The sequence below is a fragment of the Aspergillus pseudotamarii genome (genome assembly GCF_009193445.1).
Source record: "Aspergillus pseudotamarii strain CBS 117625 unplaced genomic scaffold BDV38scaffold_50, whole genome shotgun sequence".
NCBI classification, from domain to species: domain Eukaryota; kingdom Fungi; phylum Ascomycota; class Eurotiomycetes; order Eurotiales; family Aspergillaceae; genus Aspergillus; species Aspergillus pseudotamarii.
This window is the reverse complement of record NW_022475064.1, coordinates 152,610-179,153: the sequence shown is the minus strand read 5'-3', so window position 1 is coordinate 179,153 and position 26,544 is coordinate 152,610. Positions and strand designations below refer to the sequence as shown.

The window sequence follows — 26,544 nt, the reverse complement described above, 5'->3', positions numbered from 1 at the left end:
CTCACATGCAGTGTGGCTTTCTCACTAAGAACGGTTGCAATGCTAATGCACAGGTAGCGCCCCTGTTTTGACCTAGGGCACATGCAGCATCCACTCGCAGGGACTCCTGTATGGAGGAGTCCATACAGAAACCTCAGCTGAGAACGCATGGCAATGTGGCGGTGGTGACCGCTGTTATGATCCCCACATCATAAGGATGTTAGCCACAGCGACTGGAGCAGGGAATCGGTCGGATCAGACCACTAAGGATAGAGCAGCGGACCATTGACCAACTTTGCCAAGCCAACGTATACTGGGGGATTTTCTTTTTCCTGCTCCCTCCAGCTTTACTCGGTTGGTGTTTGCTACCTGGGGATTATCACGGAGAATTGTATATGCCGTCCAACTTGAGTAAGTTTTAGGTTACTAACAGAAATGGCTGTCGGGCTATTCAATATTTGTCCACACCACGGCCAGGTCTTTGATGCGGTTTGATTTTCCAAACTTTGCACTATAGCTCATGTTGAACTGGGAGAGTAGCCATTACCCTGCAAGTTGGGCGACCCAGATCTACCAGGTAATGGGAAGAAGGGTTATTGCAGTAAACACTTGACAGGTACACCTGTTCACATTGCGGTCAACAACCCTGCACATCAGTGGACATGACGGGATTCGCCGCGTTGTCTCTGTATTCATCTTCTCATTGGACGACTGACATGCCGAATGTTCGGAGAGCCACTGTGGATTCCCGCGACTTAACACAGTCAGTTGAAAGTTTGAACCCTCGGCAAGACTAGGGAATTCTCTCTAGCTATCGACATTACTGTGTATTGTCCCCCTACACCTACACCAAGACTGCGGGTCTGATGCTTAGATCCCCACAAATCTGTATATACACAGTATACTCTTCGAGGTTCCGTGTCACTGCATGATCTGAACAAGCTGCAGTCACTAGCGGGACAGCGATCCTGGTAGGTGATACTAGTAGCCATAGAATTGGGTCATTCCACCATGATCTAAATACTTGGGGTCAAGTGGAGCACATGAGGGATATGGCTTCTGTTGGAGTTCGTCGCGATTGACCTACGCTCGTCACCAGGTCGCCTGATAATTTGGATGGGGATTCCTGCACTTGCACTTTCAATCTAGATTGAATCCCCTTAATTTCATGATCGCCTATGCATTTGTGGCCCGACTAGCTCAGCATCAGGGAGAACATCCTCGTTGTCTGAGAGATACAATACGAAAAGAAATTATGGGGTGCTGAGAGGGATGGGCCAACACAATCTACCTTCCTTGAAACCAGGATACTGGACTTATTGCAGACCAAGAATCCCAGATCATGATTGGTCATGTCACAGTCTGTCGGCGCTCCTAACTGGAGACCCTCAACAAAGTGTCTTCTCAGCCAGTACATGATCGCCCCTGGCCCGAATTTGGAATCTATTTACCCACCCACCACCAACCCGGCTCTTGATTAGTAGCGTCATTGCAAGGGACTAACGCCGCGAAATGGACTTAGTAAATGTTTCTTCTGACTGATATACCATCTAAACTGACCGCGCTCGAGACTTAGCCCATCTGTCATTGGCCCACTTCGTGCTTCCTCATCATTTGCCGACGATTTCACCTCTATCGTCATTTTCTTCCATAGAAGCTTCAACTGGTGATAGCGAAAGAGAACTGCGGCCAGAGGAGAACACCCTTTGTCGCTGTTATAATTATTGGCCCCTTTTTTTTTCTTTTCTTTTTCTTGTTCTTGTTCTTTTTTCTTTATCTATTTATTTATCAACGAACCGGGGGAATTGATTCGGGGATATTCTTACTAGAATCCTGTCAGGCACGCAACGCCGCAGCAGGGTTAGATTCGCTCGTCAATGCCACACACATACACAGTGGGCACGCACCCGTCCTCACAAAAGCATCCCCAGTCCGACTCCCCATATCCGCTATTTCCTCTGCACGGTTACAGATTGGTATAGAGTCAGTAAGGGTGGCATATTGTCGGATCCCAAGGTTGGTATGACCGTTGTGAATCTTCTGTTCTCTTTTTCCAGGACTGAAATTGGTCATCAGACGTTCTGTTGCACACACTTAAGTTTTTTTTTATTTTGTTTTTGTACATTGGTATTGCCATTCCTTAGTGTGAGTTGTACCGGCAATCATCCATTCTGTTTGGACGGTACTTCGCGCTTTTCTTTTTCCTAATTTCTTTCTTTTTCTTCGTGCCCCTCGTGCAGCTGCCTTGTTGTTCTGCCTTGCAAATTAAATCGGGCTAACTGACGCACGTTACTCATATCAGCCTTCTTGATACACTCAAGTAGTCGGCCCCCGGTGGGTAGTCATCCTCACGTCTTTGTTCTTTTGCGACGGAGTTCAAACCGTCGTGTTGTTGGTTCCCAGTCGCAGTTGTCTGTTTACTGGATTTGTGTATATGGCATCTGGCCGTCCCGTTTTGTTGCATCGTCAATTCCTCGTCAATTGTCTCTATAAAGACCGGTGTTATATCACCTCTTATAACGCTCACGATAACAAAGGTCGCCATTTTCTCTGTTATTCTGACTGATACCCGCTTTGCAGAAATCGGGAGTTCGCCGCCCGACGTTTGCCAATACCAGACAAAGTGGAAGGACACCATAGGCGATAACCTACCAAATATTGTATACGTCTGCATAGATGTCGAATACGCCATTACCACAATGGACACACTCCCTTGCCGACAGCCGGTACCTCGATACGAGCACTCGTGCCGGTGACGATGCAAGAAGAGGATTAGCAGCAATTCCAAATCCCGCATATTCGACTCAGGAACCTCCACGGTTTCTATTTCCAGACAGTCAAGGCTCAACTCAGCCTAGGTTTGTATTCGAAGGAGCAAGGCGGGATAGCGCGGAGCACCGATATAGTGTCTCCTCAAGCACGAGTGGGCCTCTTGCTCCGTACTCAGCGCAGCGTTGCAGCATCTCGAAGAACGTTGACTATAGTGGGCCATCAAGTTCCTACAATGAAACATCAAGCCAAGGCCGTGGCTCTATAGGGTCCACGGGGCGGACAAACGACCTGGAATCTCTGTAACTCTCCCTTTCCTTGGCCTGCGACTGTCGCTTCTGTTCTTGCTTCTGGATCGACCTGGACTCATTCCAAAAGGGAATGAATCTGTTCTAGGGGGGCCTTATGATGCATTCTTCCACGATGTTCTAACTCGATCCGATCAGGTATAGTAGTTCCTCCACGACGTTTCCAAGCCCCGTTCACTCTGATAAGAGCTCGGCAATGTTCACCACCAACCCTACGCCGAAGTATTCGGCGCAGCAACCTCCGCGTCAGACAACGTCCGGCGTACCCTCAGGCTTCGAGAAATTGCTTCACCATTCACCATCACCACCCCCGCGGCGGCCTTCAACAGCTTCCCGTTATCATTTACATATTCGACAGCAACCAGTGGCGGCAAGAGCGTGCGGTTTTAGTAATAGAGATCGGCGACCTGTTGATCCTCCACCCATCATCCAATTGCTCCTAACTGACTTCGACCCTGTGTCAGACCAAGAGAAGGATATCTTGCAGGATCCAAGATTTGCAGTTGGTTGCATTCTATTCCCTGTGGAGACATCGTCCCAGCAAGGCTCATTGGATAGGGAGAGAGGGGGTTTCGTTCAGGAAAGCCGCCTTGGATCCACCGCGAGCCCAGGTCAATCAACGCCTTTGCTTTCCGGAAAGACATTTGTCTCTCCCTTCTATGTCGATGCCGACCCGGACCCTGCGACAGCACCTGCCCACCCCACTAGTGAGGATTGTATGAGGCAGAGGATTCCTGGAGAATCGGAACGAACTCAACAACCGGCGACATTTTTCATATTCTCAGACCTTTCCATTAGCAAAGCTGGATTGTATCGCCTGCAATTTCGGCTCATGAACTGGGGCCATGTGGAGGATACCGGTCAGCATATGCCTATCCTCGCGGAGGTGTGGTCGAAACCATTCCAGGTGTATCCAGCTAAGGACTTCCCCGGGATGAGAGACTCATCCCCTCTCGCGGAGGGACTCAAAGAGCTCGGATTTATCGAACTAAAAACAAGGGGCGAGGGGAAGGGCAAGGGAAGGAAGCGATGACTCTAGTACGGGCCGTTCATAAAAGAACACTTCGTCATTGGGCCACTTTTAGCAGCGTTGCGATATCTCAGAGCAACCGGAACGCTGGCACTGCGCCTCTTTCTAAACGAATACCATAACGATTTTAATGAAGGTTTATGACAAGGTCGCCTTTCAAGGCATATGAACCTGATCACGGCTCCACTCAGTATGAAGGACTTGTCATGGTGCTAAAATACAAACCTACGGCAGACCTAAGACCAAGAACCCGACGCGTGTAGTATCCGAGTCCATTTCTGGCCAAGCAAGTTCATCCGTTTGTAGCGTACTCGCCGTATAATAACGGGAGTCCTTCCTATTTCTGTCCTGGGTTCGAACATTCTATGAAACAATACAATCATAGCGAATTGATATTGTGGTACAGCGTATATATAGTACACGGGAATCAACCAAACACACAGTAAACAAACCACACATCATCATCCTTCAGCGGACCATCCAGCTATAGATATAGCTCCATCAAAGATCAAGCAACTGAAGCGGCACCTCAGGCCGAAACGTCGCATCCCGCCAGGCCTTCACAAGCTCATCCTGGGACGTCGGCATAAACTCCTTCGCATCGTCAGTCCGCGAGGACCGGAAGAGCTCCCACGCCGCCTCATAATTCCCATCCTCACGCTCGATAATAGCGAGCAGCAACGCAGCCCGTGAGCCTCCATGCTTAACCGCCAGCTCGTACCAATCCACCGCCAACTTCCGGTACTCGGCATGCGACTTGACGTCCGCAGAAAGGAACGAAAAGAACCTCCCCAGCGCGCCGGGCTTCTTCTCCTCAACCGGCTTGGCCGGATCAACCGTTCGGGTCGCCTTTGGGGTCGCCTTCGCATTATCCCCCTCCGACACCTTGACCCCTCGTCGAGGAAACCACCCCTTCGACGTGAGATAGTAAAAGTTCGCCAGTTTCAGACAAGCCATCGCATCCCCCGAACTAGCCGCCTTACTCATACACTCCTCATAGCCCTCCAAATCCATCTCCCGCATCAACAAACTCGCATAATCCTGCAACGCCCTCGGATCCTCATACTCCAGCGCCGCGCGACGCATCACCTCATCTGCTCCCATCGGATCGCCCACCTTCTCCTTCAACCCCGCATATACCCGCCACGGCGTTTCCATAACCTCCGAAATCAGATATGAATGTTCCGCCCCGCTAGGCGCCTTCTTCGACGGATGGATCCGCGCCAACACCGCCTCCATAAGTTCCAAGGCCTGGGTATATTTCCCCCGCCGGCCCTGCACCTGCGCAAGAAGCTGCAGCGCCCGGGGATCGTTACTCGTGTGTCCGATTTCCTCCAGCTTGTCCAGCACAGCCGTTTGCCGCACTTCCGTGCCCCGTCGTGCTGTTATGGCTAGGTATCGCGCAGTCTGGTATAATACGGGTCCTCGCGCCCCGGCAAGACTGCACGCTGCTAGTACCCATTCCTTGAAGCTCATGTCGTTTGTGCCAATGTGGTAGCCTATCTTGAAGACCTCGTCTATATCTATATTTCCCCCACCGTGGGACATGTTAGCTCAATTCCTTTACGGAAATAGTATATTATATTAGGATAATGGGGAATGGAAAACAAAACGTACCACCCCCAATCCGTTGAACAAGATGCGCCGCCGGCGGATAGGTATACGCGACATTAAAGAGCTCTTTCGCGATCCGAACAAACGTAGGATAATCGACGGTGACGCCACCATATTTGCGTGCTTCGTCGTGGAGGGTTTTAGACGCGGAGTCGAGGAATCGCTGGCGCTGGGGAAGGTCGCCTTGTGCTGGGGTCTTGAGGAGGCCGTCTTCAGTGTAGGTGGCTGCGATTCGGGGTTGTTGGGGGCGTTTCTGGGCTGCTTCGGCACGGCGGACGGACGGGGAGCGGGCGGCATTGGGTTTTGGGGTGGTGTGGAATTGTTTGATGGTTGGTGTTGTTGTTGGGGTGGTTTGGCGGTGATGTTGGTTGGTGGTGACGGGGGATCGGAGGATTGGTCGGGGGAAGAGGCGTGGGCATTTTCGGAGGGGGATTGGGGGTCTTGTGAGGGACATTGTGTATGAGTATGTCAGTATGTGTGTGGGTGGGTGGGTTGTTTGGGAGAGGGAGAGGGAGTGCGGTGGTTTGTTGTTCTTTCTTTTCTTATTTTTCTTTTGTTTTCTGTTGGAGGTTATGTATGGATTTATGGGACTGGCGGAGAGATTTCTTGGTGGAGCGGAGCTGTTTACTTGACTTTACTTTTACGTACTTACCACTTGGACTGGCAATACAACGATTAGTAGATACTAGAATAGATTTATGTTATTTTACTTATCTTGGTAGTCTTGTTTGGGATGTGATTGTTTCCCTGCAATTGGACCGCTACGCATCTTCTATAAACGAATAACCCATGATTAACTTCATAATAGTAAAACAGCATATCTATCGTCCATCCGTCGTGGAAAAGCTCAATAGACAGCAAGAAAGAGTTGAACAGACACAGATCGTTCGTCCATCAGGGATCCAAATTGTCCAAATCAAGAGATGATAATGTACATTTGCCGCCTTTTTCCCGCTTTCCGGTTATATCAGAAACATTTCAAGAGATATACGACGGAGAAAAGAAAACACTAAAAACACAGTAATAAGTGGTGAGAGACAAAACTCCAGCTCGATGATGCAGTCCAATCACAACGTCCCGGCCGTCCTGATCCCCCGTCGCCCCCGATTCGCAGAGCCAGGAAAAGAGGCAATCACCAGGTATAAATCAATTCATCGAAATTATTATTCCCCGTTTACTCCATGACGGCCTTAGCACCGACGGCCTTGAGCGTCTCGATGATCTTCTCGGCGTCCTCCTTGGGCACGGACTCCTTCAGGACCTTGGGCACGGATTCGACGAACTTCTTGCTGTCAACCAGGGACAGGCCGAGGAGAGACTTGATCTCCTTGATGACCTTAGCCTTGGAGGCGGCGTCAACGGTCTCGAGTTTCAGGTTGAAGAGGGTCTTCTCCTGGGCAGCAGGAGCAGCCTCTTCCTCCTCAGCGGGAGCAGCGGCGGGAGCAGCACCGCCGGCCATGGCGAAACCGCCAACGGGGAGGTCGGGGATGTTGAGGCGGGACTGCAGGGGGAACAGTGACATCAGTACATAATGTTCTCATCAATTGGTCTCATCGATGTATCCAACTACCCCCCGGTGGAGGTGCACGCGAGCAAAAACATTGCACTGCATTGGTTTGCGATAGGCGGAAAGAAACAAACAATGAACGAACCTTGAGGGTGGCCACGAGGTCGGCGGTCTCCAGAAGTGTCAATGTGCTGATCTGGTCAACAATCTGGCTAATCTTAGGGTTGACAGGGGCAGCAGCCTCCGCCTCGGTGGACTGCCATCTCCGTGTCCGCTGAGACAGATATGTCGAGGAAGAGAGGCGCAAAGAAGCGGCGGATGGGCGGACGATCTGCCTGCAGCAGCGGGCGGCGACCTGCGAAGAAATTGACATGATGGCTGTGAAGGGATGTGACCGGAGAGGAGACAGACGAGCGTTGAGGAGATGGAGAGAATCAGGCGCTGCTCAATCAAACCGAACCAGAGAGCTATCCGAAAGTCTTGAACTGAAAAAGAAAGTCGAGTTTCGGTCCGGAAAATCCAGGCGTCGGTCACGTGAGCTGCCCGTCCGATGCGCCGGAACGCTTTCAAGGCTAGTAAACATCAACCCCAACAGCTGCTTCTGGTTAATATAGAGGGATCTAGAAAATACTACACTTCATACGATAGAGGATAATATAGTCAAGTGTGACTCGCATTATACACAGTAGCCAATATTACCACTACTCTCACCAACACGCTTAGGTCAAAATCCTTGAGCAATGGACTTTTCATGATATCGTATCTATCACATTCCTATTTTAACCCCAATTAAATATGTAATGCTTCATGTTTAATCCTCATCCCAGTTAGCGTTGGGGCCGGGTGGCTTGGGACCACCTGCTTGACGAGCGACGATGATCTGATCGACGCTGAGGACTGTCCGCGCGGACTCGCTGGCCAGGCGGATAGCCCAGCTCTTGGAAGCCAACAGGTCGAGAATACCCTCCTCGACGGTGTCCAGAGTGCCAGCCGAGGTACTCGATTCCAGATCAACACCGGTCGTCCAGTATGGTTCCTCCTCCTCGGAGCTACCCGACTCCTCTTCTGACGAAGCGTCGGCACCAGTGCTAGCGCGGTGGTGGGCTGTGTACAGACGAGAAAGAACCTCGGTGGCATCGAGACCAGCGGACTCCGCAAGAGTGCGGGGGATGACCTCGAAAGCCTCCGCGTACTTACGAATGGCATGCTGAGGCAAGCCAGGGGTCCGGTCGGCGAATGCAGAAATCTTCTCCACGAGCTGGATTTCAGTAGCGCCTGCGCCGGGAACCAGACGGGGGTCCTTGGTAATGGCCTTGACTGCGTTCACACCATCATCGATGGCACGCTCGACATCGTCCAAGTGGTTTTGTGTCGCTCCACGCAGAACAATGGTAGCTGTGCGGGTCACAGTGTTGGCCTCCTCTTGACGGAAGACGGTCACACGATCACCGCCGATTTCGGTGGTCTCAACGACATCGATGCTACCCATTTCGTCGGGCATAGGGGCACCTAGACGGGCAAGAGGAGTGGCGCCGACGACACGGCAAAGTCTGCGGAGTTCGAACTTGGAGAGGATCTTGATCACAAGGATGTTGAAGCGGTTGAGGTAGTGCATAGCCAGGTCACCAACGGAGGAACCGGCCACGACGACGCGAACACCGGAGTCATAGAGCTCCTTAATGGCGGTCTCGAGGCGTTCCTCTTCACCCTTGGTGAAGTTAAGCATCTCATCCGCGCTCTTCAGCAGCACAGTGCCCTTGGTTTCGGTCTGAGAAATGTCGATGGGGCAGCTGAACACGCCGACCTTAGCCTTGGTAGCCTTCTTGATGGTGCCATCAGGTTCTCTGCCAAGAACCATTCCCTTCACCACACGAGACTGCTCCAAGCTACCACCCATGATCTTCACTACACGAACGTTGTCGACGTTGAAATTAACGGGGTTCTTAGGCAGGACAGCGAGCACGGCTTCCGCAACCAACGAGGCCAAGGTATCCTCTGTTCCGGACTGCTTGCTGGCAACGACAGTACGAAGAGCCTTGCCGAGCTCTTCCTGGGAGCGAAGTTCCTTCAGGCGATCGACTTCGAGGTCTGCGCATTCGACAAGTGATCAGTAAACTAAAACTTTAGAAAGGAACTGCGACGGATGCTAGCCCCTGAGAGAACTATGAGCTATTGGAGACACGAGCACACCCACCTTCTAGCACCTTGAGGGCAAAGTTTTGTGCCTTCTCATAACCCTGGACGATGTCGCTCGTCTTCAATCCCAAACGGATCAATTCCTCAGCCTTCTTCAACAGTTCTCCGGCCAGAATGATGACCAGGTTGGTACCGTCACCCATCTCCACATCCTGCTGCTGACTGGCCATGACAAGTAGCTTGGCGGCAGGATGTACGACATCCAGCTCGCGCAGAATGGTAGCGGCATCGGAAGTAAGAACCATCTTCTGCAGGTGGTTGATGACGATCTTGTTGCGGCCATAAGGACCAAGCGATGTTTGGACGGTCTGAGAGATAGCCTGGCAGGCTTCGATGTTACGAATAACGGCGCCATCTTCGGCATCGTGGCTGCAAGTCCCAGAGTTAGCTATCCAGCAACACACGACTCCATCCGACTCCCCTCAGGTTCCCCGACTGGAGCCTTGGTTTCAGAAGATATCGGGCGGAACATTCCACAAGTGGGCTTCGCTTACCTCTGATAGCCAGGCTTGAAAAGCCCGGCCTGGGAGGGACCAGGCATAGACAACGACATAATGACAAGGGGCTTCCTCTCAAGTTATGTACTTAAAAAAAGAGGAAGATGAAAATTAGATCAGCCACAACGCTGTCCTGAAGCTGTTTCTGGGAATTTTTGACGGAGAGCTTCGAGACGGTCTGGCGGCGGATGTTTGTTTAGTTTGCACGCGGAGGGGCTCTCCTAGGGCATTTCCCTTTTGGGACACTGACTAATGTCTTTATACATTTCATATATTTGAGATGAGAATTGGTCGTTATATTATCATGGTACAGTGTCGTGTATCCTAATAATTTACAGAAGAGATTACTTGGGACTGGGGTATCCATCCCCACTCGTATAAGAGCTGTCACCAGCGGTCATGATAAGCGGCTTGTCGGAATCCTGGCACTGCACATAGGAATATCATTAGCCATTCTGCATTGGACAATGAGGATGATAGCGTCTTACTGAAGCCTCCAATGGCATGACATCCACTATCTTCATATGCTGCTTCAGCTTTAATGGACCTAGGAGTCAAGTTAGAGCATTCCTGTCGAAGTAGTACTCAGGGCAACCTTACCATCCACGGATCGCCTCCATGCGGTTATAACTCTTTGAACATATCAGCAAAGGTTCTGAAAATTGGTTTTAGCTCTCTGAAGGACATACCGAGGGATGTGTTGACAGGAATTGTGGCGGTGCTCCCTTCTCAGCTTCCTGCATGCGTGCCCATCTAAGAGTATGTTAGTTTACCTATACAAGCTACAGCCTTGGTTGCATGACGGTCGTAAAATCTTAAGAGCTGCCCGTAACTCACAATTCGACTGCGGCCTCGTGATTGAAACACGCTTTCGACATCATCACTGTTACGTATTAGCTCTGCGGCGCCAACATTTGGACAACGAACGCACTTAGTCCGATCTCATCCGCTTCAGCCTGTTAGGTTATTAGTTGAGCACACATCCAACTAATGGCGATAACAGACTTACCTCCTGGGTTCGTGAGTTTGGCAGGCTATAGGCAAGGTTCATAAGCAATGAGGGAAGGTGTCCAGAGATGTCAAACAGTAGTGAGACAAGGAAGGCAGCTCCCATGGTGATAAAGCTGTTGCTCATGCGCTCCGCCGGATGATGGGCCACCACATGGGCAATCTCATGCCCTAGCACGGCTGCTAAGCCATCCTCGTCTTTGCATATAGGCAAGATACCGGTGTAGACAAACACCTTACCGCTGGGCTACTAATTAGTATATCGACAGCAAGTACGAGGTAAGAAATAGCAAAGTAAGAGGTTCTTACCCAGGAAGAACAAAGGCGTTGAGCATGCTATCATCCTTGATGACGTGGACCCTCCAGTCTGCACCTTCAATCGGCGCCTGCGGAATCAAGCGCTGCAAAACACGATTCACCTGCATGGTAAGCGGATGGTGCTCGGGAAGAATGCTTCCCCGGTTTTCGTTCAGGACTTCCAGATAGCTCTGTCTGCCCATCTCGAGTTCCCGTTGCGCAGAGACGCAGTTGAACCGTCGGCGACCAGTCATCTAAGCGAAGTTATCAGTACCAGGTACAAGCACACAAAGTGTCAGGCCATCCTTGCGTCCTGTGCGATGCTAACCCCACTGGCGCAAGTGACGCTGTCGGTCGCATGGCGTCCACAACCGGGGACGCACCTCTACCGTGTCGGTATTATATATGTAGAACCCACTAATCCCCAGCCCTATTATGACAAAGTGGTGCGGTTTAGCATCCTTCACCAAGCGAATGAAGAGCGGCTCGCGTCTCGGGTCATTGAATCGCCTATATTGGTTCCCTCCATACTGGTACCCTCGCTTTGCGGAGCTAGAAAATGGTCGGCCACGGAACGAACTGGACGAGCGTGGGAATTTATGAGAGAAGGGTATCGAGTGACTGACGCAGCTGCGGGGGGCGAGGCATGTCGAGATGGATCGAGGAAGAGGCAGCGGCGTGGAGTTGGAGGTACAGGGCGGAATGCGACGGAGAGATAAGGAAGATGACACGGTCGATAACCGGGGAAAGCTGCGAGAAATTGTATATCTCATTGGTAGGCGTAACATCTTGAACCCTTTTGCATTTTACAGTGAGGGAAGTTCGTAATCAAAGAGAAAGGAGCAGATTTATTGTCCAACTCGGCCCGAATAGACGGGCTGAAGCTATTCAAGTTGGGCCCGACAGATCAGTGGATCCCTGGGTTCCCCATGTCGCACGACCAATCAGCGCGGTATCATTTACACCTCGACATCAACAAATAACACGTAGTAGAAGATAATTGTCAGCCTCATATACAAGACTTTCTATAAAAAAAAACCCCCCTACTTCTCAGTAGATCGACACTATGATCGGGGGCCCTGTAAACAAGTCAATGCCGGTGATTAACATAACGGGTGATTTGAGTAGCTTCGGCTTTGATTCCTAGTAGATATATATTTGAAGTTTACTCCTCTTGTTAACTCATAAAAATCAGTGAATTTGTTTCCTCTTTTTTTTTTATGGCTCGACATCATATATACCGATAGCTTCTAGTCGGAGAATGCCTGTAAGTAGGAAATATTTCTCCTAAGTCCATCCTGTGAATTGTGACCCACTGAACCCCAGGTTCTTCAAAATCCCGCTTGAGATATCACAAGAGTTTAACCCTAAACGTAGTTTGATCACAGAACTGGTATCCAAGACCTAGGAACTAAAAGATATAGAGATCTCATTAATAATTCCTAAAATTATGGAGGCATCTCCTAGATCGAGCTATGTAACCCAATATACTGCTCATAATGATTGAACCAGCACAAGGTAACACACAGGCTGCAAGGCCCCAAGGCAAGCCTCCCCACCCCGTTAAAAAAAACCAATGCTTTGTACCCATAGTATGGCCCAGATATACGTTAGACATGACAGAAGGTCAGAGAAGCGTGTAATAATTTCTATATCGTGAGATTCATTTGTCTCCACAAGCTCTTGTCCGGGCCAGGGCAACAATGCAAAATTGGCGACCATGGCGATCAATGGAAGTCAATAGTTGACAGCAAGAAATAGGTCTGCATGTACTATACTGTGTTGGCCACACCGTGAGTATCATGAACTTACTACTTAAGTTGTATCCTGCTCAACGTATTAGAACTAACATGCCTACATCTCATTCAACAAGTACGAGCAGACATCAGTCTCGCTTGGTGCACTCCCAACATTACAATTTGGGCATATCCCAAGCCACGCATAATAGCTGCAGCTTTGCAGATTTGTTGAGCGCAGTTTGCTGAAGTTTGATCCTGCCGCTCTACACAGGCATGACCACGATAAAATGGAATCTTTCCCAACAAAAAACCTGGGCTATATGTCCCACCTTAATTTTTTAGAAAACAAGCTCCATTCAAAAGCCACCTGTTCATGGGATCATGGCTAGAATCATACAATTTCCTTATTTAGTACACCGAGTTGGCATGCTAGGCCGATGAAAATGGATTCGTACTATTGCTTCAGAAACGACCTCCAACATCGCTTCTTATCCAATGGTCCTATACTCGTTCAAAGAGCATGAAACAAACTATTCCAGAAGCCTTATCCGAGAACTTAATCCGAGTTGGGCACTGTAAGCGCCTCTATTCTGGGAGCAAGAGCCGCAGTGACAACTAACTCGGTACGGGCATCTAGAACACGATCAACTATAGCCAATAAACCATGAACTTGAAACGACCAGTGTATGAAGTCTAGCTATGGGTCTGTAGAAATTCTGTAGCGCCTCAGCCTCTTCAATGATTCAACATGGTTCAATCATTAGCCGCCTAGAAACACAGGAATCGTTTCGCCGTGCTCACTTTGCATGGACATAGGCGAATCTCGTTGAACAGATTCAGCGGCTACATCTAGGCAGATACCATGCAGGTCCTGTCGGACATGGACCTTGCTTCCTTGCTTTCTCATCCAGGAACATGGATCTGTTTCCTGGATCACGCTGGTCGATACGCCGGGATAGGATGTGACATGATAGACAGGAACCGGTCGTCAAACAAGCGCTGTGGGATCCAACGGTTGGAATTGAAATGCCCCATTCTGATTGCGCTGTACCTGCACCCGATCAAGATAAAAATACCTGCGTTTAGATCTCAGGGGGCCTGGAGAACGGCGTTAAGGTGCAGTGCGTTATTGATCGACCCCGCATGGGAGAACCGATGGACGAACACTAAATCGCCATTCTCGGAGAACTGATAATTTCTATTAATAAATAGACTCATAATTTGTCACAGACAAATCCACGGCAAGTGATTAGGGTCAATCATATGCTGTCTCGCAGGTGTACACTACAGACGGTAGACAGATGCCGTGTGCGCCCACCAATTCGGCAATGGCTTCTTTCTGTGTTCAGAGTGGAATTGAGTACAGCATAACACATGTGCTACCGAGCTACAATCATACATACAATTGTAGTTGTTCTGTGCACTACCCAGTGATGGCTGCATAGGTTCACTCGGCCGTCTTCCAGGATTTAGTTACAGACTGAAAACGGACAATGAGAGGGAGACCAAAAAAGAAAAAAAAAAAAAAAAAAAAAAAAAAAAAAAAAAAAAAAAAAAAAAAAAAAAAAAAAAAAAAAAAAAAAAAAGAAAAAGAAAGAAAGAACGAAAAAAAGACGAATAGACAAACTATTGCACATTGTGTCTTGACACATTTAGACCTCGAAATAGCCACCAAAGTGACTCGACCGCTGTTGTGGCATGTCACTATGCACATCCATATCACAGTTTCTCCTTGTGCTTCTTGGCCAGGGTATCTGCAGATTGACCTCACATTTGCCAGATGTGATTGGTGAACCGTTTAATTACGGCTACTCAATGAACGCTAATTGCTAGCGTGCAGCTGCAGGAATGTGATAAGGTCTGGCAGAAGCGTTGTGACGACTTCCAGCCTTGTCAGCACCCTGTCCGCATCTAACTAGCTTGCTCACTCGGGTCATGTTGAAGATCCGATAGGCGATATCTTGTCATTTACTGAAAAAAATAAATTATAATAAATAATAATAATAATAAAAAAAAGGTCAAATGCCATGAGGCGAGAGATAACAACAGATGACTCTTAATGGAAACCATTGAATATCGTCCCTATCGGTACATGAGTCATTTGTGTCCGAAGATTCCTCTTGTATTTGTTGCCGGCGTGACAGTGTGACTGGAGGATCGAAGGTGCAGAACAACTAAAGGCTAATGTGAGCTTCCCTGTCGAATCATCCCGAGTGGAGAAAATCCGGTGGCTGTCAGATCCTGCTGAATGAGGGGGAAAAGGATCATGGGAACGCCAGGTTAGCGGCCAATGCACGGGATAGGGAGGAATTGGAATTAATTGGCGCCGAAGGGAGCTAATTATGGCATTCAAATGGGAAAGATATTAATAGTAAAAGCGCTTCAGCGGGAGGAATTATGGAGGATTGTCGGGAACGATGGGCGGCTAAATGATGCAAATTAAGATCTAATCACACGTCTTGGCCAAAAGTCAGTCGGGTCGCACGGGGCACTTAGTGGTTCCCCACTCACTGACGGTTGGCTGCGGATTTCCCGTTCTGCATGGACAGTATTAGCCGGTCCTCGAATCATGGCGGGAAAAGGGAAGCTTGGCTCACCCCACTATATTAGCGTTCTGCACTAATGCTGTATCTATCAATATCAACTAGACTCCATGCGGCATTTGGCTGGGAGAGCCCTCAACAACCCCGCAAAGCTTCCGTGGGAGTCTCCGAGTACCACCGCCGTCGTCTCATGGACACTGGATTGGTGCTAGGTTTGATGAATGGCGTTTTTCTACATTTGGTGTTACTTTCGCCAAATACTGTGTTTGGGATAGTCTAGTCCTCTGTGTCTGTCCAGGTCGGGTTACACCCGTGCCATCAACCACCTATGGAAAAATGAGAGACTCGCTTCGTGTAGCCGTTATTATGGTCAAATATGTATGAATTCGGATCAAGTGGGGTTCGACTCCTAGTAGTCCGTAGAACACCTGCCCAATTGGGGAATTTGTGGTAACTCTAGCTAAATTGATCGCTATTGGGGTCCACTATTATTGGTGGTTTCTTTGTGATTTACACTATCAGGCCATGAACGGCGGGTTCTCTTTCCATTAAATCATACCGTCCTCATCTATAGCCTGTTAGATTCGGTGGTAATTGCGGGTAAGCGAAAACAATAGCAGACCAGGCTCAAGAATCAGGTATATCGAATCGGGTAAGCGAGGTCGTCCTAATTCTCCGGTTATGCCCCCCTGTTCATTGGTCGTATAATTCTGGGGATGTTGCACGGTACCTTGGGTCTGAAAATGAAATCCAGAAACTAAAAAAAAAGAAAAAGAAAATTTCTATTGTAGGACGAATACCACTTAATTTCTGGGATACTTCGGGCAGATACATTGCGATAGATCCAAACCCAATCAATTTCCCAGCCGCCAATATTGGTGAGCAGAAGGTCACCAATAGTACTGCATGACGACCTGCATGGGCGCTAATGAGAAAGGTAAAAATTCCAAAATTATCCAAAATTAGTCTGGTTCCTTGCTCGTGCATGCTCTTGAGACCCCTGCTAGTGGCAGCCGCCAGGGCTCCGTCCTGCGATCATCCCCCCAATCCGCTATCTTTGACGCTACATCCCACCGCCGCGTTTCCCCCTCTCTCCGATGCTGCTGCTCACTTGCATCCGACGATCTGATGTCCAAAATAGAAACATCATGGCGTGCCTGTCAGTTGCGAACCTTGGTTTTAAAGCTTCGTCTATCCCGCCATCATGGCTTTTTCCGAATCACTGTCCCGCACGCTAGTTATCTGTCGCCGCATCCTTTGCAACCGCACCTTTCCTTTTCTTCTTATACTTAATTAGATAGCAAAGGCTGCTGGTTCAGCTTTGCGATTGCCCCACGATATCCATACATATACCCGCAATCGCTCCCCAGGCGACTGAAAACCGGTCACTTCCGCAGTCGTATCGCAATTTATATTGGAGTGCACGGACGATCTCGCCAGATCATCCTTCGAGTCACTTGCCAAAATGCCGTTGACGTCGAGGAAGAAGACCACGTCGATTACACTGGCGAACAAAGCCGCCATAGACTCCGCTCCGTCCTCGTCCAGTGAAGGCCCTTCCACAGGGACTACGGGCAAGACAAACAACAAGTCGCACAAGAGATCTCGTTCTGGTAGGTCCAAAGCTGAAGACCAATCAACTAGTGTCTAGGTTTTAATGGAAAGTGTGCGGTCTCTGTAGGCTGTTTTACCTGCCGCCTCCGCCGAAAGAAGTGCGATGAGCAACATCCATCCTGTGGTGCCTGCATTAACCTTTGTGTGAAATGCGAGTACAAGCGCCCTGCTTGGTGGGGTAACCCAGAGCATAGGCGAGTACAGAAGGAGCGTATCAAGAACAAGATTAAGCAGACGAAGATGAATGAACGCAATGGTAGCCTTACTGGTGGGTTGAAGCCACCCGCCTTCCCCCGGCAACCGTCTGGTCTTCCACCTCGCCTGCTGACCCTCCATGACCATAAACAGTAGATCAATCGGGCCGCAGCCGCAGTTTAGCTGTGACATCGCCAACGACTCCTGAAATTGAATTTAACCGTCCGGTCTTTGCAGAACAACAGGACATCTTCGCATCCCATCTGCCAACACCAGCCATGACCCAACCGATATACGAGCCCTACCCAGGATTCGAGATTGACGTCAAGACAGAAAGACAGACATTTGTCAATGATGTGCCGCTACGACATGACTCCATGAGCTCAACGATAAGCACCTTTGCGCCGCCCCAGCTGAATGCACCGCTACCGACATTCCCCCAAGAAGAGTGGTTCCCCGACGAGTACTTCCCACAGGCACCAACACTCCCTGGCATCGATCCGGCGCTTTGTGACCAGAGCATCCAGCAGACCTACGCCATCTTGCAGTCGAATATCCCTGTGAGCGACCACGACCGCCCCCTGCTCGACCACTTCATCAACAACGTCTTGCGCATTATTTTTCCCGTATTAGAGGCACACCAGCGCGGGCACCTACGAGCACAAGCCATCCTGCAGGCTTTGGAGACCAACAAAACCTATCTTCACTGCTGCCTCAGTGTGGCTGCGATCCATCTCAAAACAACGGAAGGGTTAGTTGGGGAACAGATCGATCACGACATAATGCGACACCGCTTCGAAGCTGTTTCCCAATTGTGCCTCGCGCTGGGTGAGGACACCAAGCACGAGGAGATCCTTGATGCGACATTAGCCATGATCTTCTTCCATTGCTCTGTGGGTCCTGCGGACGACTACCTGCCCGACATCCCCTGGTACGATCACTTCCAAGCGGCTTCGAACTTGGTGAGCCGGCTCGGTCTTTCAACTACAATCCCCCCATGTGGCAACCCATACATGCTCCCTCCATTTAGTATGACACTGACATCGTGGATTGATATTCTTGGCTCCGCTATGCATGGCAGAACGCCCGAGTTCGCTCACACTTACCGCTCCAAGCACCTCAGTGGCACGTCTTTGGGATTGCGGGAATTGATGGGTTGCGACGACCGTGTGATGTACTTGATCTCCGAGATCGCGTGCCTTGATGCGCTGAAGAAGGAAGGACGAGTGGATGCAATGGCGGTTTGCTCCCATGTTTCGGCCCTAGGAAGACAATTAGAATTTACCGAACCCGCGGACCAGACGCTTGAGAGCCCCTATACCACGACCGGAGCGCTGCGCCCCGATATTTTGACCAAGAACATGACCGCCGTCTTCCGAATCGCAGCGAGAATCTACCTCTGCAGCCTGGTTCCTGGATTTGACCGAAGCCAACCGAGTAATATAAACTTAGTCCAAGCAGTTGCGAACACCCTGCAGTATATTCCGGCCGGCCAGAATGGATACGATCGCTCGCTAGTATGGCCACTCCTGGTAACCGGGGCTTTCTCGCAACCCAATAGCCACTTCAGAGCCATCCTGGCCGATCGGTGTGCTGCCCTGGGGCACCATGCCGATCTCGGAAGCTTTGGACGTATGTACCGTGTATTGCAGGAAGTGTGGCGCGCGACCGATGATCCTATCGACACTTTCTGCCAGGTGGAAGAGACCCCGGTGGAAGCTTCTCCACCGAGCTCGAGCCAGCCCATCAAGCTTGAGGCACCGGAGTCCCCCGAACAAATCGGTGCCGACTGGGCATTGAAAGAGATCAAGAGACCGCAGATTCATTGGCGCGAAGTTTTGCAGCAAAATGGGTGGAACTACCTTCTGATTTAAAAACCATTTAGATACCCCCTCGCTCTCCATGGGATTGCATCTCATGACGTTTACATGTCCCTTGAAGGGACCCATTCAAGCGGGCTTGAATATACGACCAACTCGGAGATCTCGAGAGTCATAATCTGCGCCAAGGGGATATATCAATGAAGGCAAATGCTCGCGCCGGTTGAGTGATGGCTGGACCTCATCATTCTCGAGCTTACTGCTCCGCCATGTTTTGCTTTCCGACAACGTCCATATATATCCTAGACTGTGTCAGCTTGGTGTCGGCTCTTGGATCTGTGTTTCCATTCTTTATATATTATTGGCTCTGTTTCACTGCTGGCCAGGGAAATCATGACACGAAAGGCTACGAGGAGGCATTGGATTTGTGGCGATAGTTGCAGAGGCGCGGACAGTCATACCCCCCCCAAATGGTGTTTCGGCGTTTTGGAGTGAATGAGCTTTTTCTTGGGACTCGACCTATATATTAAAACCCATACTATGTGAAGTTGGCATTTTGTCTATCTATGTATTGTGATTTGAATTGATTCAAATGGACTATCATCACTGGATACGTTCGGATTTCTACTTGATGTGCCATGGAGCACCCTATACCCTCGTCGATTGAATCGTGTTCCATCTTAAGAGTATACACGGTCTTGAGAAGCATTTGTTGGCTTCATCTAAAGTATGTATTAAGCCAAGTGTATGGAGAACTCACCAGTCCCGGACGAAGAAGATTTTACCTCGCCTCTTGTCCCAGAAAGTATTGATCTGATCTACAACAATTGACTTCATGGATAAGGTGACTAGGGGACTTTTTCGTCCTCGTTGATTGTATATAGGCTCGCTGTTGGATTGGGGTTGGTCAGCTGTCTTTAACGTGACTATAAACCGCTATTAGAAGGCCTGTTCTTCAGCCCTAATCTTAGATATGATTATCTTACCAACTTGGAGGCTTGGCTTCCTCCTGGCCCCAAAGTATGTACAACTATGGAGAATGACTAGATTCCAGCGTTAGGAACTTTGGCCATTTGCCTGACCGTTTGCTGATTTCTGTCAACAACGCATATGCTGGTAGGCCCTACTGATATGACTGAAGGCCCTCCTCGATTCTTAAATTACCCAGCAGACCTAAGGAACCAGTCTGCGCTATCTAATTGGATAGCATAGCGTTGGTCAGCCTTTTGGGAAGATTAGACACGCTCACTATCACCCCAGCATCGAAGTACCGCCCAATGGCCGCGTTTATCATTAATCCATTCTTTGAAGAAAACAGTTCGGTGGGCCGAACACTTCCAACGATGGAATCCATGATTGCTTGCCCGTGCGTATAGGATACATAAATGGGCAGCCGCAAGTATCAAAGGTGGAGGTGGAGGTAGTGCTGAGTGAAAGAGAAGCAACTCTATGTTGTCTCCATTCCCGTATCTGCAAGCTCCTATTCCTGACGTAGAATTCCCTGCAATAATAATTTGACTATAGCTAGTTCAGTATCTTTATTGCCTGAGGGATCGAAACCTAGCCACTGCTCCGTATTATCGAGATCGATACGAGACTCAGTGAAAACGGATGTGAATCTCCCTTCATACGGCAGGCGATCTAACATAATGCCATATATTTGCAACGTTCTTTACTCCTGTGGTTGGACCACCGATCATATTCTTGATAGATGTGGCTTGTATCTAGCTATACATCGCATTAGGAGGTCTTTTTGAGGAGTCTGAATTTGAAGGATGGCCGGGAAAGATTTCGTGGAATGAACTGCCTAACTGTGGTCGTCGATAGGAAATCCCAAACCAGAGAGATGGTCGGCGGCTGAAACGACCCAATAGTAGAGTATGACCTTAGCCTTATTCCCCTGCATTGAATCAGTTGTGGCGACCTTTGGTATCCCCAGTCTGCCCAGCAGGCCATATTGCTCCATTCGGAAAAAGACTGTCGGATACGCACGGCCTGAGCCATGACGTGGGCATTCTAGTCTTTTACCATCCTAAGTCTGCTATCAAAGGTGCACCGTGCTGTATTCGACTTGTTTTCGTTCTCGTTGCTTGACCGTAAGTAGAGACAAAGCCATACTCGCAGTTGTATCTGTTCGTGTATGCCTCTTCTCTGTCCGATACTATACTCGAGTATTCACTCCCGTTGCTGAGAGTACTCTCTGACCTACCTAGCGAGCCTTTCCAACACTGCTTTCTTCGTTGCATCTTTGCCACTATGCCGCCTTGTAGCACGGTGTTTACAATCAGCCAGTTACTTGCAGAATACCCTCCATAGTCAGGTCTCTGTAGAAATGCGATCTGTCGAAGGATGATAGCGTTGATGAGAATGGTGAGACAGGAATGGGTTTCCATAGTACAAACGACTTGTCAGCCATATCTTAACTCTTGTACCAAGCTATTAATCCAAACAGTTGGCAAACAGTTTATAACCAGTTAAACATCTCCTTTTTTCATTGTAACTGCTTACCAAGTGCTTAGGAACTACTTACCCACGGCCGTATCAATTGCCTTTTGACCTACTCTGCCGCCATCACCACTGTTCACGACATTCAGACTCTCATGTTTTTCTAGGTGTGTTCCGAGGTTGTTCGTCGCAGTGAATTGTTTCTAAAGCAGTTAATAATCAGTTAGCACAAAGTATTTAAACAGTAACATGATTTCTAAGTACTTGGGAAGAAGAGTCATACGTTCGCTTTATCACAATCTTCAACACGGCAGAACAACTCTCCGTAGTAAAGAATTACTTCGCCGTCCTGGTTCTAATCGGTTTTTAACCAGGTAGTAAGCAGCTAGCACGTGGAGAAGTGACTTTCCTGCTCATGGCTCCTTTTTGTAACTCCCAGTCCTATAAGCCTTGCTACTGGCTGGAACCAAAGCACCCATGGACTCATTTTGGTATGTGATCTCGTGACGAAAACATCTTGTAGCAACTTGGGTTTTAGGGCAAGCCTGCCCATGTAAACCCTGAGCTGGCCGCGGAGAACCTCCGTTGCATCGACGGCGTCAATACTCGGTGCGAGAGCCATGAGCCATAAGGTAAGCGACCTCGACCAGCGCGGGCCGGGCAGCGGCATGAACAGCTTCGTGAGTCGCGGTGCAGCTGAATCGTTGCACACCTGTGCTCATGAGTGTAGACCGGAGTGGTGCTCACAACAGTATTTCTTCCTATGATGCACACCCTCCTGGTCTGGCCAGTCTCATTGCCAATATAGTATCATTCACGCGGTGGCCGGCGATTTCAACAACTGTCATAGATCTACCCAGGACTATGTTCATCGATTATTCTATGACAAGGGCAGTGGTTGGCGAATTCTGTCCTGCCAATAGATATTGGTTCATGACACAATTTGGAATTTGATTCCCCATAGACCTCAGATGTGAATTATCTGCTGGCTAGGGACATTCCCACATTCGTCCAACATATTCTGAGCTGGAAACACTGGAACTATCGATGTGCTAGAAGGACGTAGAGTGTAGCAAAGTTTGGCGTAATAGGGATAGGAGGACAATCAGTCCTACTTTATTCGAAGAGCAACATACCATAGGAAGTACGCTAGATCTATACGTACTAAATCTTGTTCGCCTCCATGGTACATGTTTCTGAGCCATATGAAATGTGATCTGCCCTCTGTACTCTTCTGGTGGTGGTAATACATATCGAATTCCTCGAGTACTTTTGTCATCGAAAGATAGTTCTCCTGGCCCAGGTAGTCGCCACCAAATCATCAGTCCGAGGATAACCAAGCCGAGCAAGCACGCAGGATATAGAAGGTTTAGCGAAACGAGTGAGTCTATGGTGCTAATCACCGGCTTCTTCAGCACAATCGCACAATTAAGATATCCCAGGTTCTCGTTAGTCTTTGGGTACTCAATCTGTGGTATGTCTAGATACGATAATATAATTATAGTATCGTGGTCAAACAACATACATATAGATCGTGTGAGGGTCCTGTTCTCACTGCCGGGAGAACTACTGCGGTAATATTCCTGGATGTAAACGGTAAAGCTATGGGGATCCACGAGCTTAACAATCAACGCAGGAGATGTAATTCACAACCTCGCGGCAAATTTGTTTATAATGGAATCTACTTCGGTCTTCCTCTGGTAATCGTGTTTGAATCCAAAGGGTTTTGTACTTCCTGGGCTACTTTGCGCCTGTAGACGTCGAACGAAAGTCCGAGAACATGACAGGAAAATGTGCCTTCTGGACACTGTGCTGTTATGTCGTGATAAATATTGACTTTGGCCATGGGCTTGCCCCGATTGAATGGTCTGACGGAATGCTTCGCCGATGCACCCATAACTCGTGGGATTATCGCATCTCTGTGACTTGGGAGGACAGGTTTCTCAGGCTGTGATGGATCGATATCTAGCAGAGGATCCACTATTTCTCTATGCCGGCGGTTCTGAATAAAGATGACTTCCTGCCACCGTTAAGTGAACTCACCCCTGTCTTCATGCTTGTAACCAGGTTCATGGAATTGTTTAGTAGCCCCTGAGTGAAGAATCTTGAACATAATCCTAGCATCCAAGAGCTCGGGGGTCTGCCCCATAGTCTTTCTTGTTAAGTCTGTAAACCTCTCTCATAGTGTCAAGAGACCGAGGATTGACAGTGTTCAGTTTGGTTATTCGTGGCTCTGCAATACCTGACTGTAAGTTCTTCAATTTGGCCATAGAGCAAAAGCAGGGCGATAACGAAACTGTTCAGCCAGCCTGAGAATTGGATAATTTATTCGTATTAGCTATAAGGGTATCCATGTGTTAGGTTCGCGTTCTTTAGTGTCTTCATCTTTGATAGCAATGGTCCCCTGAGCGTTCACACCAAAATTAGATCGCATTACTGGCATTGCTATTCGGTAAATGGCGCAGTTGATTATGTCTTGTACATTCGCCGCTACCAAATTGGGCCTGTGTGTTTGGAAAAGAAAAGGTTTGCCAACCACATCCCTCTTTCCTCGCAGCCAACCAGTTAGTGGTAGCAAGTGGTCGGTGCTGTTGCTGTCTATCCCTGGCGAAACATGGTTGAACGATAGGAAGGCATACCTCTCCTAATTGCTGCCCAAGTGATACGTACGGACCTCTATATTCCTCATTAGTACATCCACTAGTACGTTCCCTTCACGCCCTTTCGTCAATCTGCAACAATTCCATACATGGTTTGTATGTTTCCGAATTGGCGCCGGGATCGATCCATATCGCCGTCGAGTTAGAATTCAACGCAGTCCCAATTATATGGATATACCAATAAGCCTAGGTAGTAGTTGAGAATAGTTTGGCCTCCACAATAGCGACTGTGAACACTAGTCCCAACCATCTCAGTGTCCTGAGGCGTATCGTCAGTGGACAGAAGGCTACCGCCCATGCTGCTCGCTTCAGCGGCAAGCAGACCTTCAGCTCGAATGGCTTTATCAGCGATCCTGTTGCCCCTGGATTCGCCATGTCTTTTAGTGCAGAAAGACCGTGTTTGTCGATAATTCGAAATCCTCTTGGCCCAAACGTAGGTGCTGCACGCAGGCCGCGCTAAAGAAACCCATAATTCGACCCGCACCAGTCAACTCCAAACTGGAATAGGAGATGCACCTATCGTCACCCGTATATTCCAGCCCACGCTCATAAAAGTTACAAGCCGCGGCTTGGTGTTATCAGAAACATTCTTGACCAACCATTCGGTTTCTCGGAACACACACAGGATATATAGCTTGGAATTTGTCAGCATCCAGGTGTGCTCCACGGTCATCGGTGTTCCATCTGATGGCAACAGAAAAGGTCCTGTTGTAGTAGAGATTCCTCTTTCTCTACCAGATTGACTAAGCGATTCTCTCGGTCAAAGATTATGATCTTTGACCGAATAGTCAAATCGACACACTCTCACCCCTAAGCTAATCGTTGCTTAGACACGGAGGAAGGATCTAAACCCATTCGGAGAACTTAAACGTCAGGAAGAATGGAATGCCTCGGGTCTCTTGGGGTGTGCTGCAACTGTATCTGGGCCAAGATGTCGGATTGTCAACAAGCTAGGCATTGACCTTTTTTGGGGTCCGGAAAAGTCTCGTAATTTCCCAGAAGTCTTCGAGGTTCATTTTCCTCCTTATGTCCGAGGCTGTATGGGTATATGTGTGCAACTTTAACGGTTCAAGAAACCCGGTAAGAATACAACTGTAGTAGTTTAGTCGCATTTCTCTCTCTGTTTGTGGACCTTGCATGACATCCTCTGCATCCATGTTTTTCAAAATTCGATCAATGGCATCAAAGCAACACTTTTCTAGTTTCGAGCGTGTCTTCAACGCAGTTGTGTCCGCTTCTACCTCGCCTGATATTTACGCTTAAGCAATCTTGACACAACGTCTTCAACTTTCAAGTGCGCTTGCAAAGTTTCTCGGTCATTTATTGTGACGGCCGTGGGTCGCCAGCATCATGGCCGCCTATGAATTGGAGAGCTTAATACTGGCTGGTCCCATAGTGAATATTCTGTCCTGCTAGTGCTTTGCCTTTGTATAGATGGTCTATGTTGGCCGGATTGATCGGTTGGAGGCATGACCAAATGCCTAAGGTCTTTTGGCCGAGTGATATCACGCTTGATAGTCTATCTCAAGGATGTCTCGAACGGAAGATTGACCCCGACTGAACCCGGCATTGCGCAAAAGGCGAGGAGCATCACTGCAGGATGAACGACGACATCATACGGTACCAAGATCGGGTACCAAGCATAGGATAACACCCTGCTATCAATCCAGGTTAAATCCGCTTGGAGGGTCGAATATCCATGATAAACAAGGCGGTTGGCCAAAACAAGACGGTAGCATCGTTGCCGTGATTGTTAGGATACCGAGGATACCATTGCTAACCAACTGTTACAAAATAGTGTACACAGATGGATATTGATACAACTTACCCTTATAAGCAAGGAGCTCTGCTTTCCCCCAGATAGTAGTTATTAGGCTAGAACAAGTCAGTCCATGTATATTCAATATACTTACAGAGCCCAAGACGAAAAACCCTGGTAAACTCCACGTGGCACCAAAGCTGTAGATATACTTACATATCATGATTTGTTATTTTTTATGTCTTAGGGTAAACACAGTTAGTCCATGTAATCACAAAACTAGACGTGGAGGGCCTTTAGGCCACGGCGCAAAGGTCCTTCTGTGCAGCCGGTTCATTGAAATCGTACTGGCTATGAAACGGGGATCAACTTACATGGCAGATAGTCTCTATTAGGCTAAACCCCGTCAGTCCATATCTTTCCATTTTATTCACAGAACCAAACGCATAGGGCCTTTAGGCCATGGCGTAATGTTTTTGCTGTGCAGCCGGTCTGTTTATCTCCTGGGAGATCGACTTACATGTGTTTTCTTTTTGATGGCGCTTAGCTTAATGTGAAACCCAT

At 48.8% G+C, this 26,544-nt stretch overlaps 6 protein-coding genes across 6 annotated transcripts; 2 read left to right on the top strand and 4 right to left on the bottom strand.

Moving 5' to 3' along the window:
* The first annotated feature begins 2,279 nt into the window (after window positions 1–2,279).
* BDV38DRAFT_254176 (velvet factor family protein) lies at window positions 2,280–4,516 on the top strand. Its single transcript, XM_032055305.1, has 3 exons — window positions 2,280–2,313; window positions 2,560–3,050; window positions 3,195–4,516. The coding sequence occupies exons 2-3, from the start codon at window positions 2,656–2,658 to the stop codon at window positions 4,087–4,089; spliced, it is 1,290 nt and encodes a 429-aa protein (XP_031910838.1). The 5' UTR covers window positions 2,280–2,313; window positions 2,560–2,655; the 3' UTR covers window positions 4,090–4,516.
* Window positions 4,508–6,240, bottom strand: BDV38DRAFT_254175 (uncharacterized protein). The gene is made up of 2 exons (XM_032055304.1): window positions 5,704–6,240; window positions 4,508–5,609 (listed from the first exon to the last, which is right to left on the bottom strand). Exons 1-2 carry the CDS (start codon window positions 6,152–6,154, stop codon window positions 4,588–4,590), a joined length of 1,473 nt encoding a protein of 490 aa, XP_031910837.1. The 5' UTR covers window positions 6,155–6,240; the 3' UTR covers window positions 4,508–4,587.
* A 198-nt stretch (window positions 6,241–6,438) lies between these two features.
* On the bottom strand, window positions 6,439–7,872 carry BDV38DRAFT_254172 (mitochondrial 54S ribosomal protein bL12m). The gene is made up of 2 exons (XM_032055303.1): window positions 7,353–7,872; window positions 6,439–7,201 (listed from the first exon to the last, which is right to left on the bottom strand). The coding sequence occupies exons 1-2, from the start codon at window positions 7,578–7,580 to the stop codon at window positions 6,875–6,877; spliced, it is 555 nt and encodes a 184-aa protein (XP_031910836.1). The 5' UTR covers window positions 7,581–7,872; the 3' UTR covers window positions 6,439–6,874.
* Window positions 7,873–7,918: 46 nt separating this feature from the next.
* Window positions 7,919–10,070, bottom strand: BDV38DRAFT_254170 (chaperonin-containing T-complex subunit CCT8). The gene is made up of 3 exons (XM_032055302.1): window positions 9,898–10,070; window positions 9,402–9,772; window positions 7,919–9,295 (listed from the first exon to the last, which is right to left on the bottom strand). The coding sequence occupies exons 1-3, from the start codon at window positions 9,954–9,956 to the stop codon at window positions 8,019–8,021; spliced, it is 1,707 nt and encodes a 568-aa protein (XP_031910835.1). The 5' UTR covers window positions 9,957–10,070; the 3' UTR covers window positions 7,919–8,018.
* Window positions 10,071–10,181: 111 nt separating this feature from the next.
* On the bottom strand, window positions 10,182–12,126 carry BDV38DRAFT_254167 (M48 family metallopeptidase). Its single transcript, XM_032055301.1, has 9 exons — window positions 11,589–12,126; window positions 11,218–11,459; window positions 10,910–11,150; window positions 10,832–10,856; window positions 10,738–10,783; window positions 10,590–10,653; window positions 10,501–10,532; window positions 10,389–10,447; window positions 10,182–10,328 (listed from the first exon to the last, which is right to left on the bottom strand). Exons 1-9 carry the CDS (start codon window positions 11,991–11,993, stop codon window positions 10,288–10,290), a joined length of 1,155 nt encoding a protein of 384 aa, XP_031910834.1. The 5' UTR covers window positions 11,994–12,126; the 3' UTR covers window positions 10,182–10,287.
* Window positions 12,127–16,952: 4,826 nt separating this feature from the next.
* BDV38DRAFT_295201 (Zn(II)2Cys6 transcription factor) lies at window positions 16,953–19,500 on the top strand (the record flags this gene model as incomplete). The annotated part of the gene is made up of 3 exons (XM_032062664.1): window positions 16,953–17,100; window positions 17,169–17,369; window positions 17,453–19,500. 3 exons carry the CDS (start codon window positions 16,953–16,955, stop codon window positions 19,168–19,170), a joined length of 2,067 nt encoding a protein of 688 aa, XP_031910833.1. The 3' UTR covers window positions 19,171–19,500.
* Window positions 19,501–26,544: the final 7,044 nt, after the last annotated feature.

Excerpts from the sequence above, each read along its gene's own strand:
- BDV38DRAFT_254167 (XM_032055301.1), bottom strand. The coding sequence starts at position 11,993 with ATGTTACGCCTACCAATGAGATATACAATTTCTCGCAGCTTTCCCCGG. Across the intron at positions 10,857-10,909 it reads CAAACTCACGAACCCAGGAG|GCTGAAGCGGATGAGATCGG; the intron begins GTAAGTCTGTTA and ends ATAACCTAACAG. Across the intron at positions 10,329-10,388 it reads TCATGCCATTGGAGGCTTCA|TGCCAGGATTCCGACAAGCC; the intron begins GTAAGACGCTAT and ends TCCTATGTGCAG.
- BDV38DRAFT_254172 (XM_032055303.1), bottom strand. The coding sequence starts at position 7,580 with ATGTCAATTTCTTCGCAGGTCGCCGCCCGCTGCTGCAGGCAGATCGTC. Across the intron at positions 7,202-7,352 it reads ACCTCGTGGCCACCCTCAAG|TCCCGCCTCAACATCCCCGA; the intron begins GTTCGTTCATTG and ends TTCCCCCTGCAG.
- BDV38DRAFT_254176 (XM_032055305.1), top strand. The coding sequence starts at position 2,656 with ATGTCGAATACGCCATTACCACAATGGACACACTCCCTTGCCGACAGC. Across the intron at positions 3,051-3,194 it reads ACAAACGACCTGGAATCTCT|GTATAGTAGTTCCTCCACGA; the intron begins GTAACTCTCCCT and ends CGATCCGATCAG.
- BDV38DRAFT_254175 (XM_032055304.1), bottom strand. The coding sequence starts at position 6,154 with ATGTCCCTCACAAGACCCCCAATCCCCCTCCGAAAATGCCCACGCCTC. Across the intron at positions 5,610-5,703 it reads TGTTCAACGGATTGGGGGTG|ATATAGACGAGGTCTTCAAG; the intron begins GTACGTTTTGTT and ends GGGGAAATATAG.
- BDV38DRAFT_254170 (XM_032055302.1), bottom strand. The coding sequence starts at position 9,956 with ATGTCGTTGTCTATGCCTGGTCCCTCCCAGGCCGGGCTTTTCAAGCCT. Across the intron at positions 9,773-9,897 it reads TTCAAGCCTGGCTATCAGAG|CCACGATGCCGAAGATGGCG; the intron begins GTAAGCGAAGCC and ends TGGGACTTGCAG. Across the intron at positions 9,296-9,401 it reads TGCCCTCAAGGTGCTAGAAG|ACCTCGAAGTCGATCGCCTG; the intron begins GTGGGTGTGCTC and ends TCGAATGCGCAG.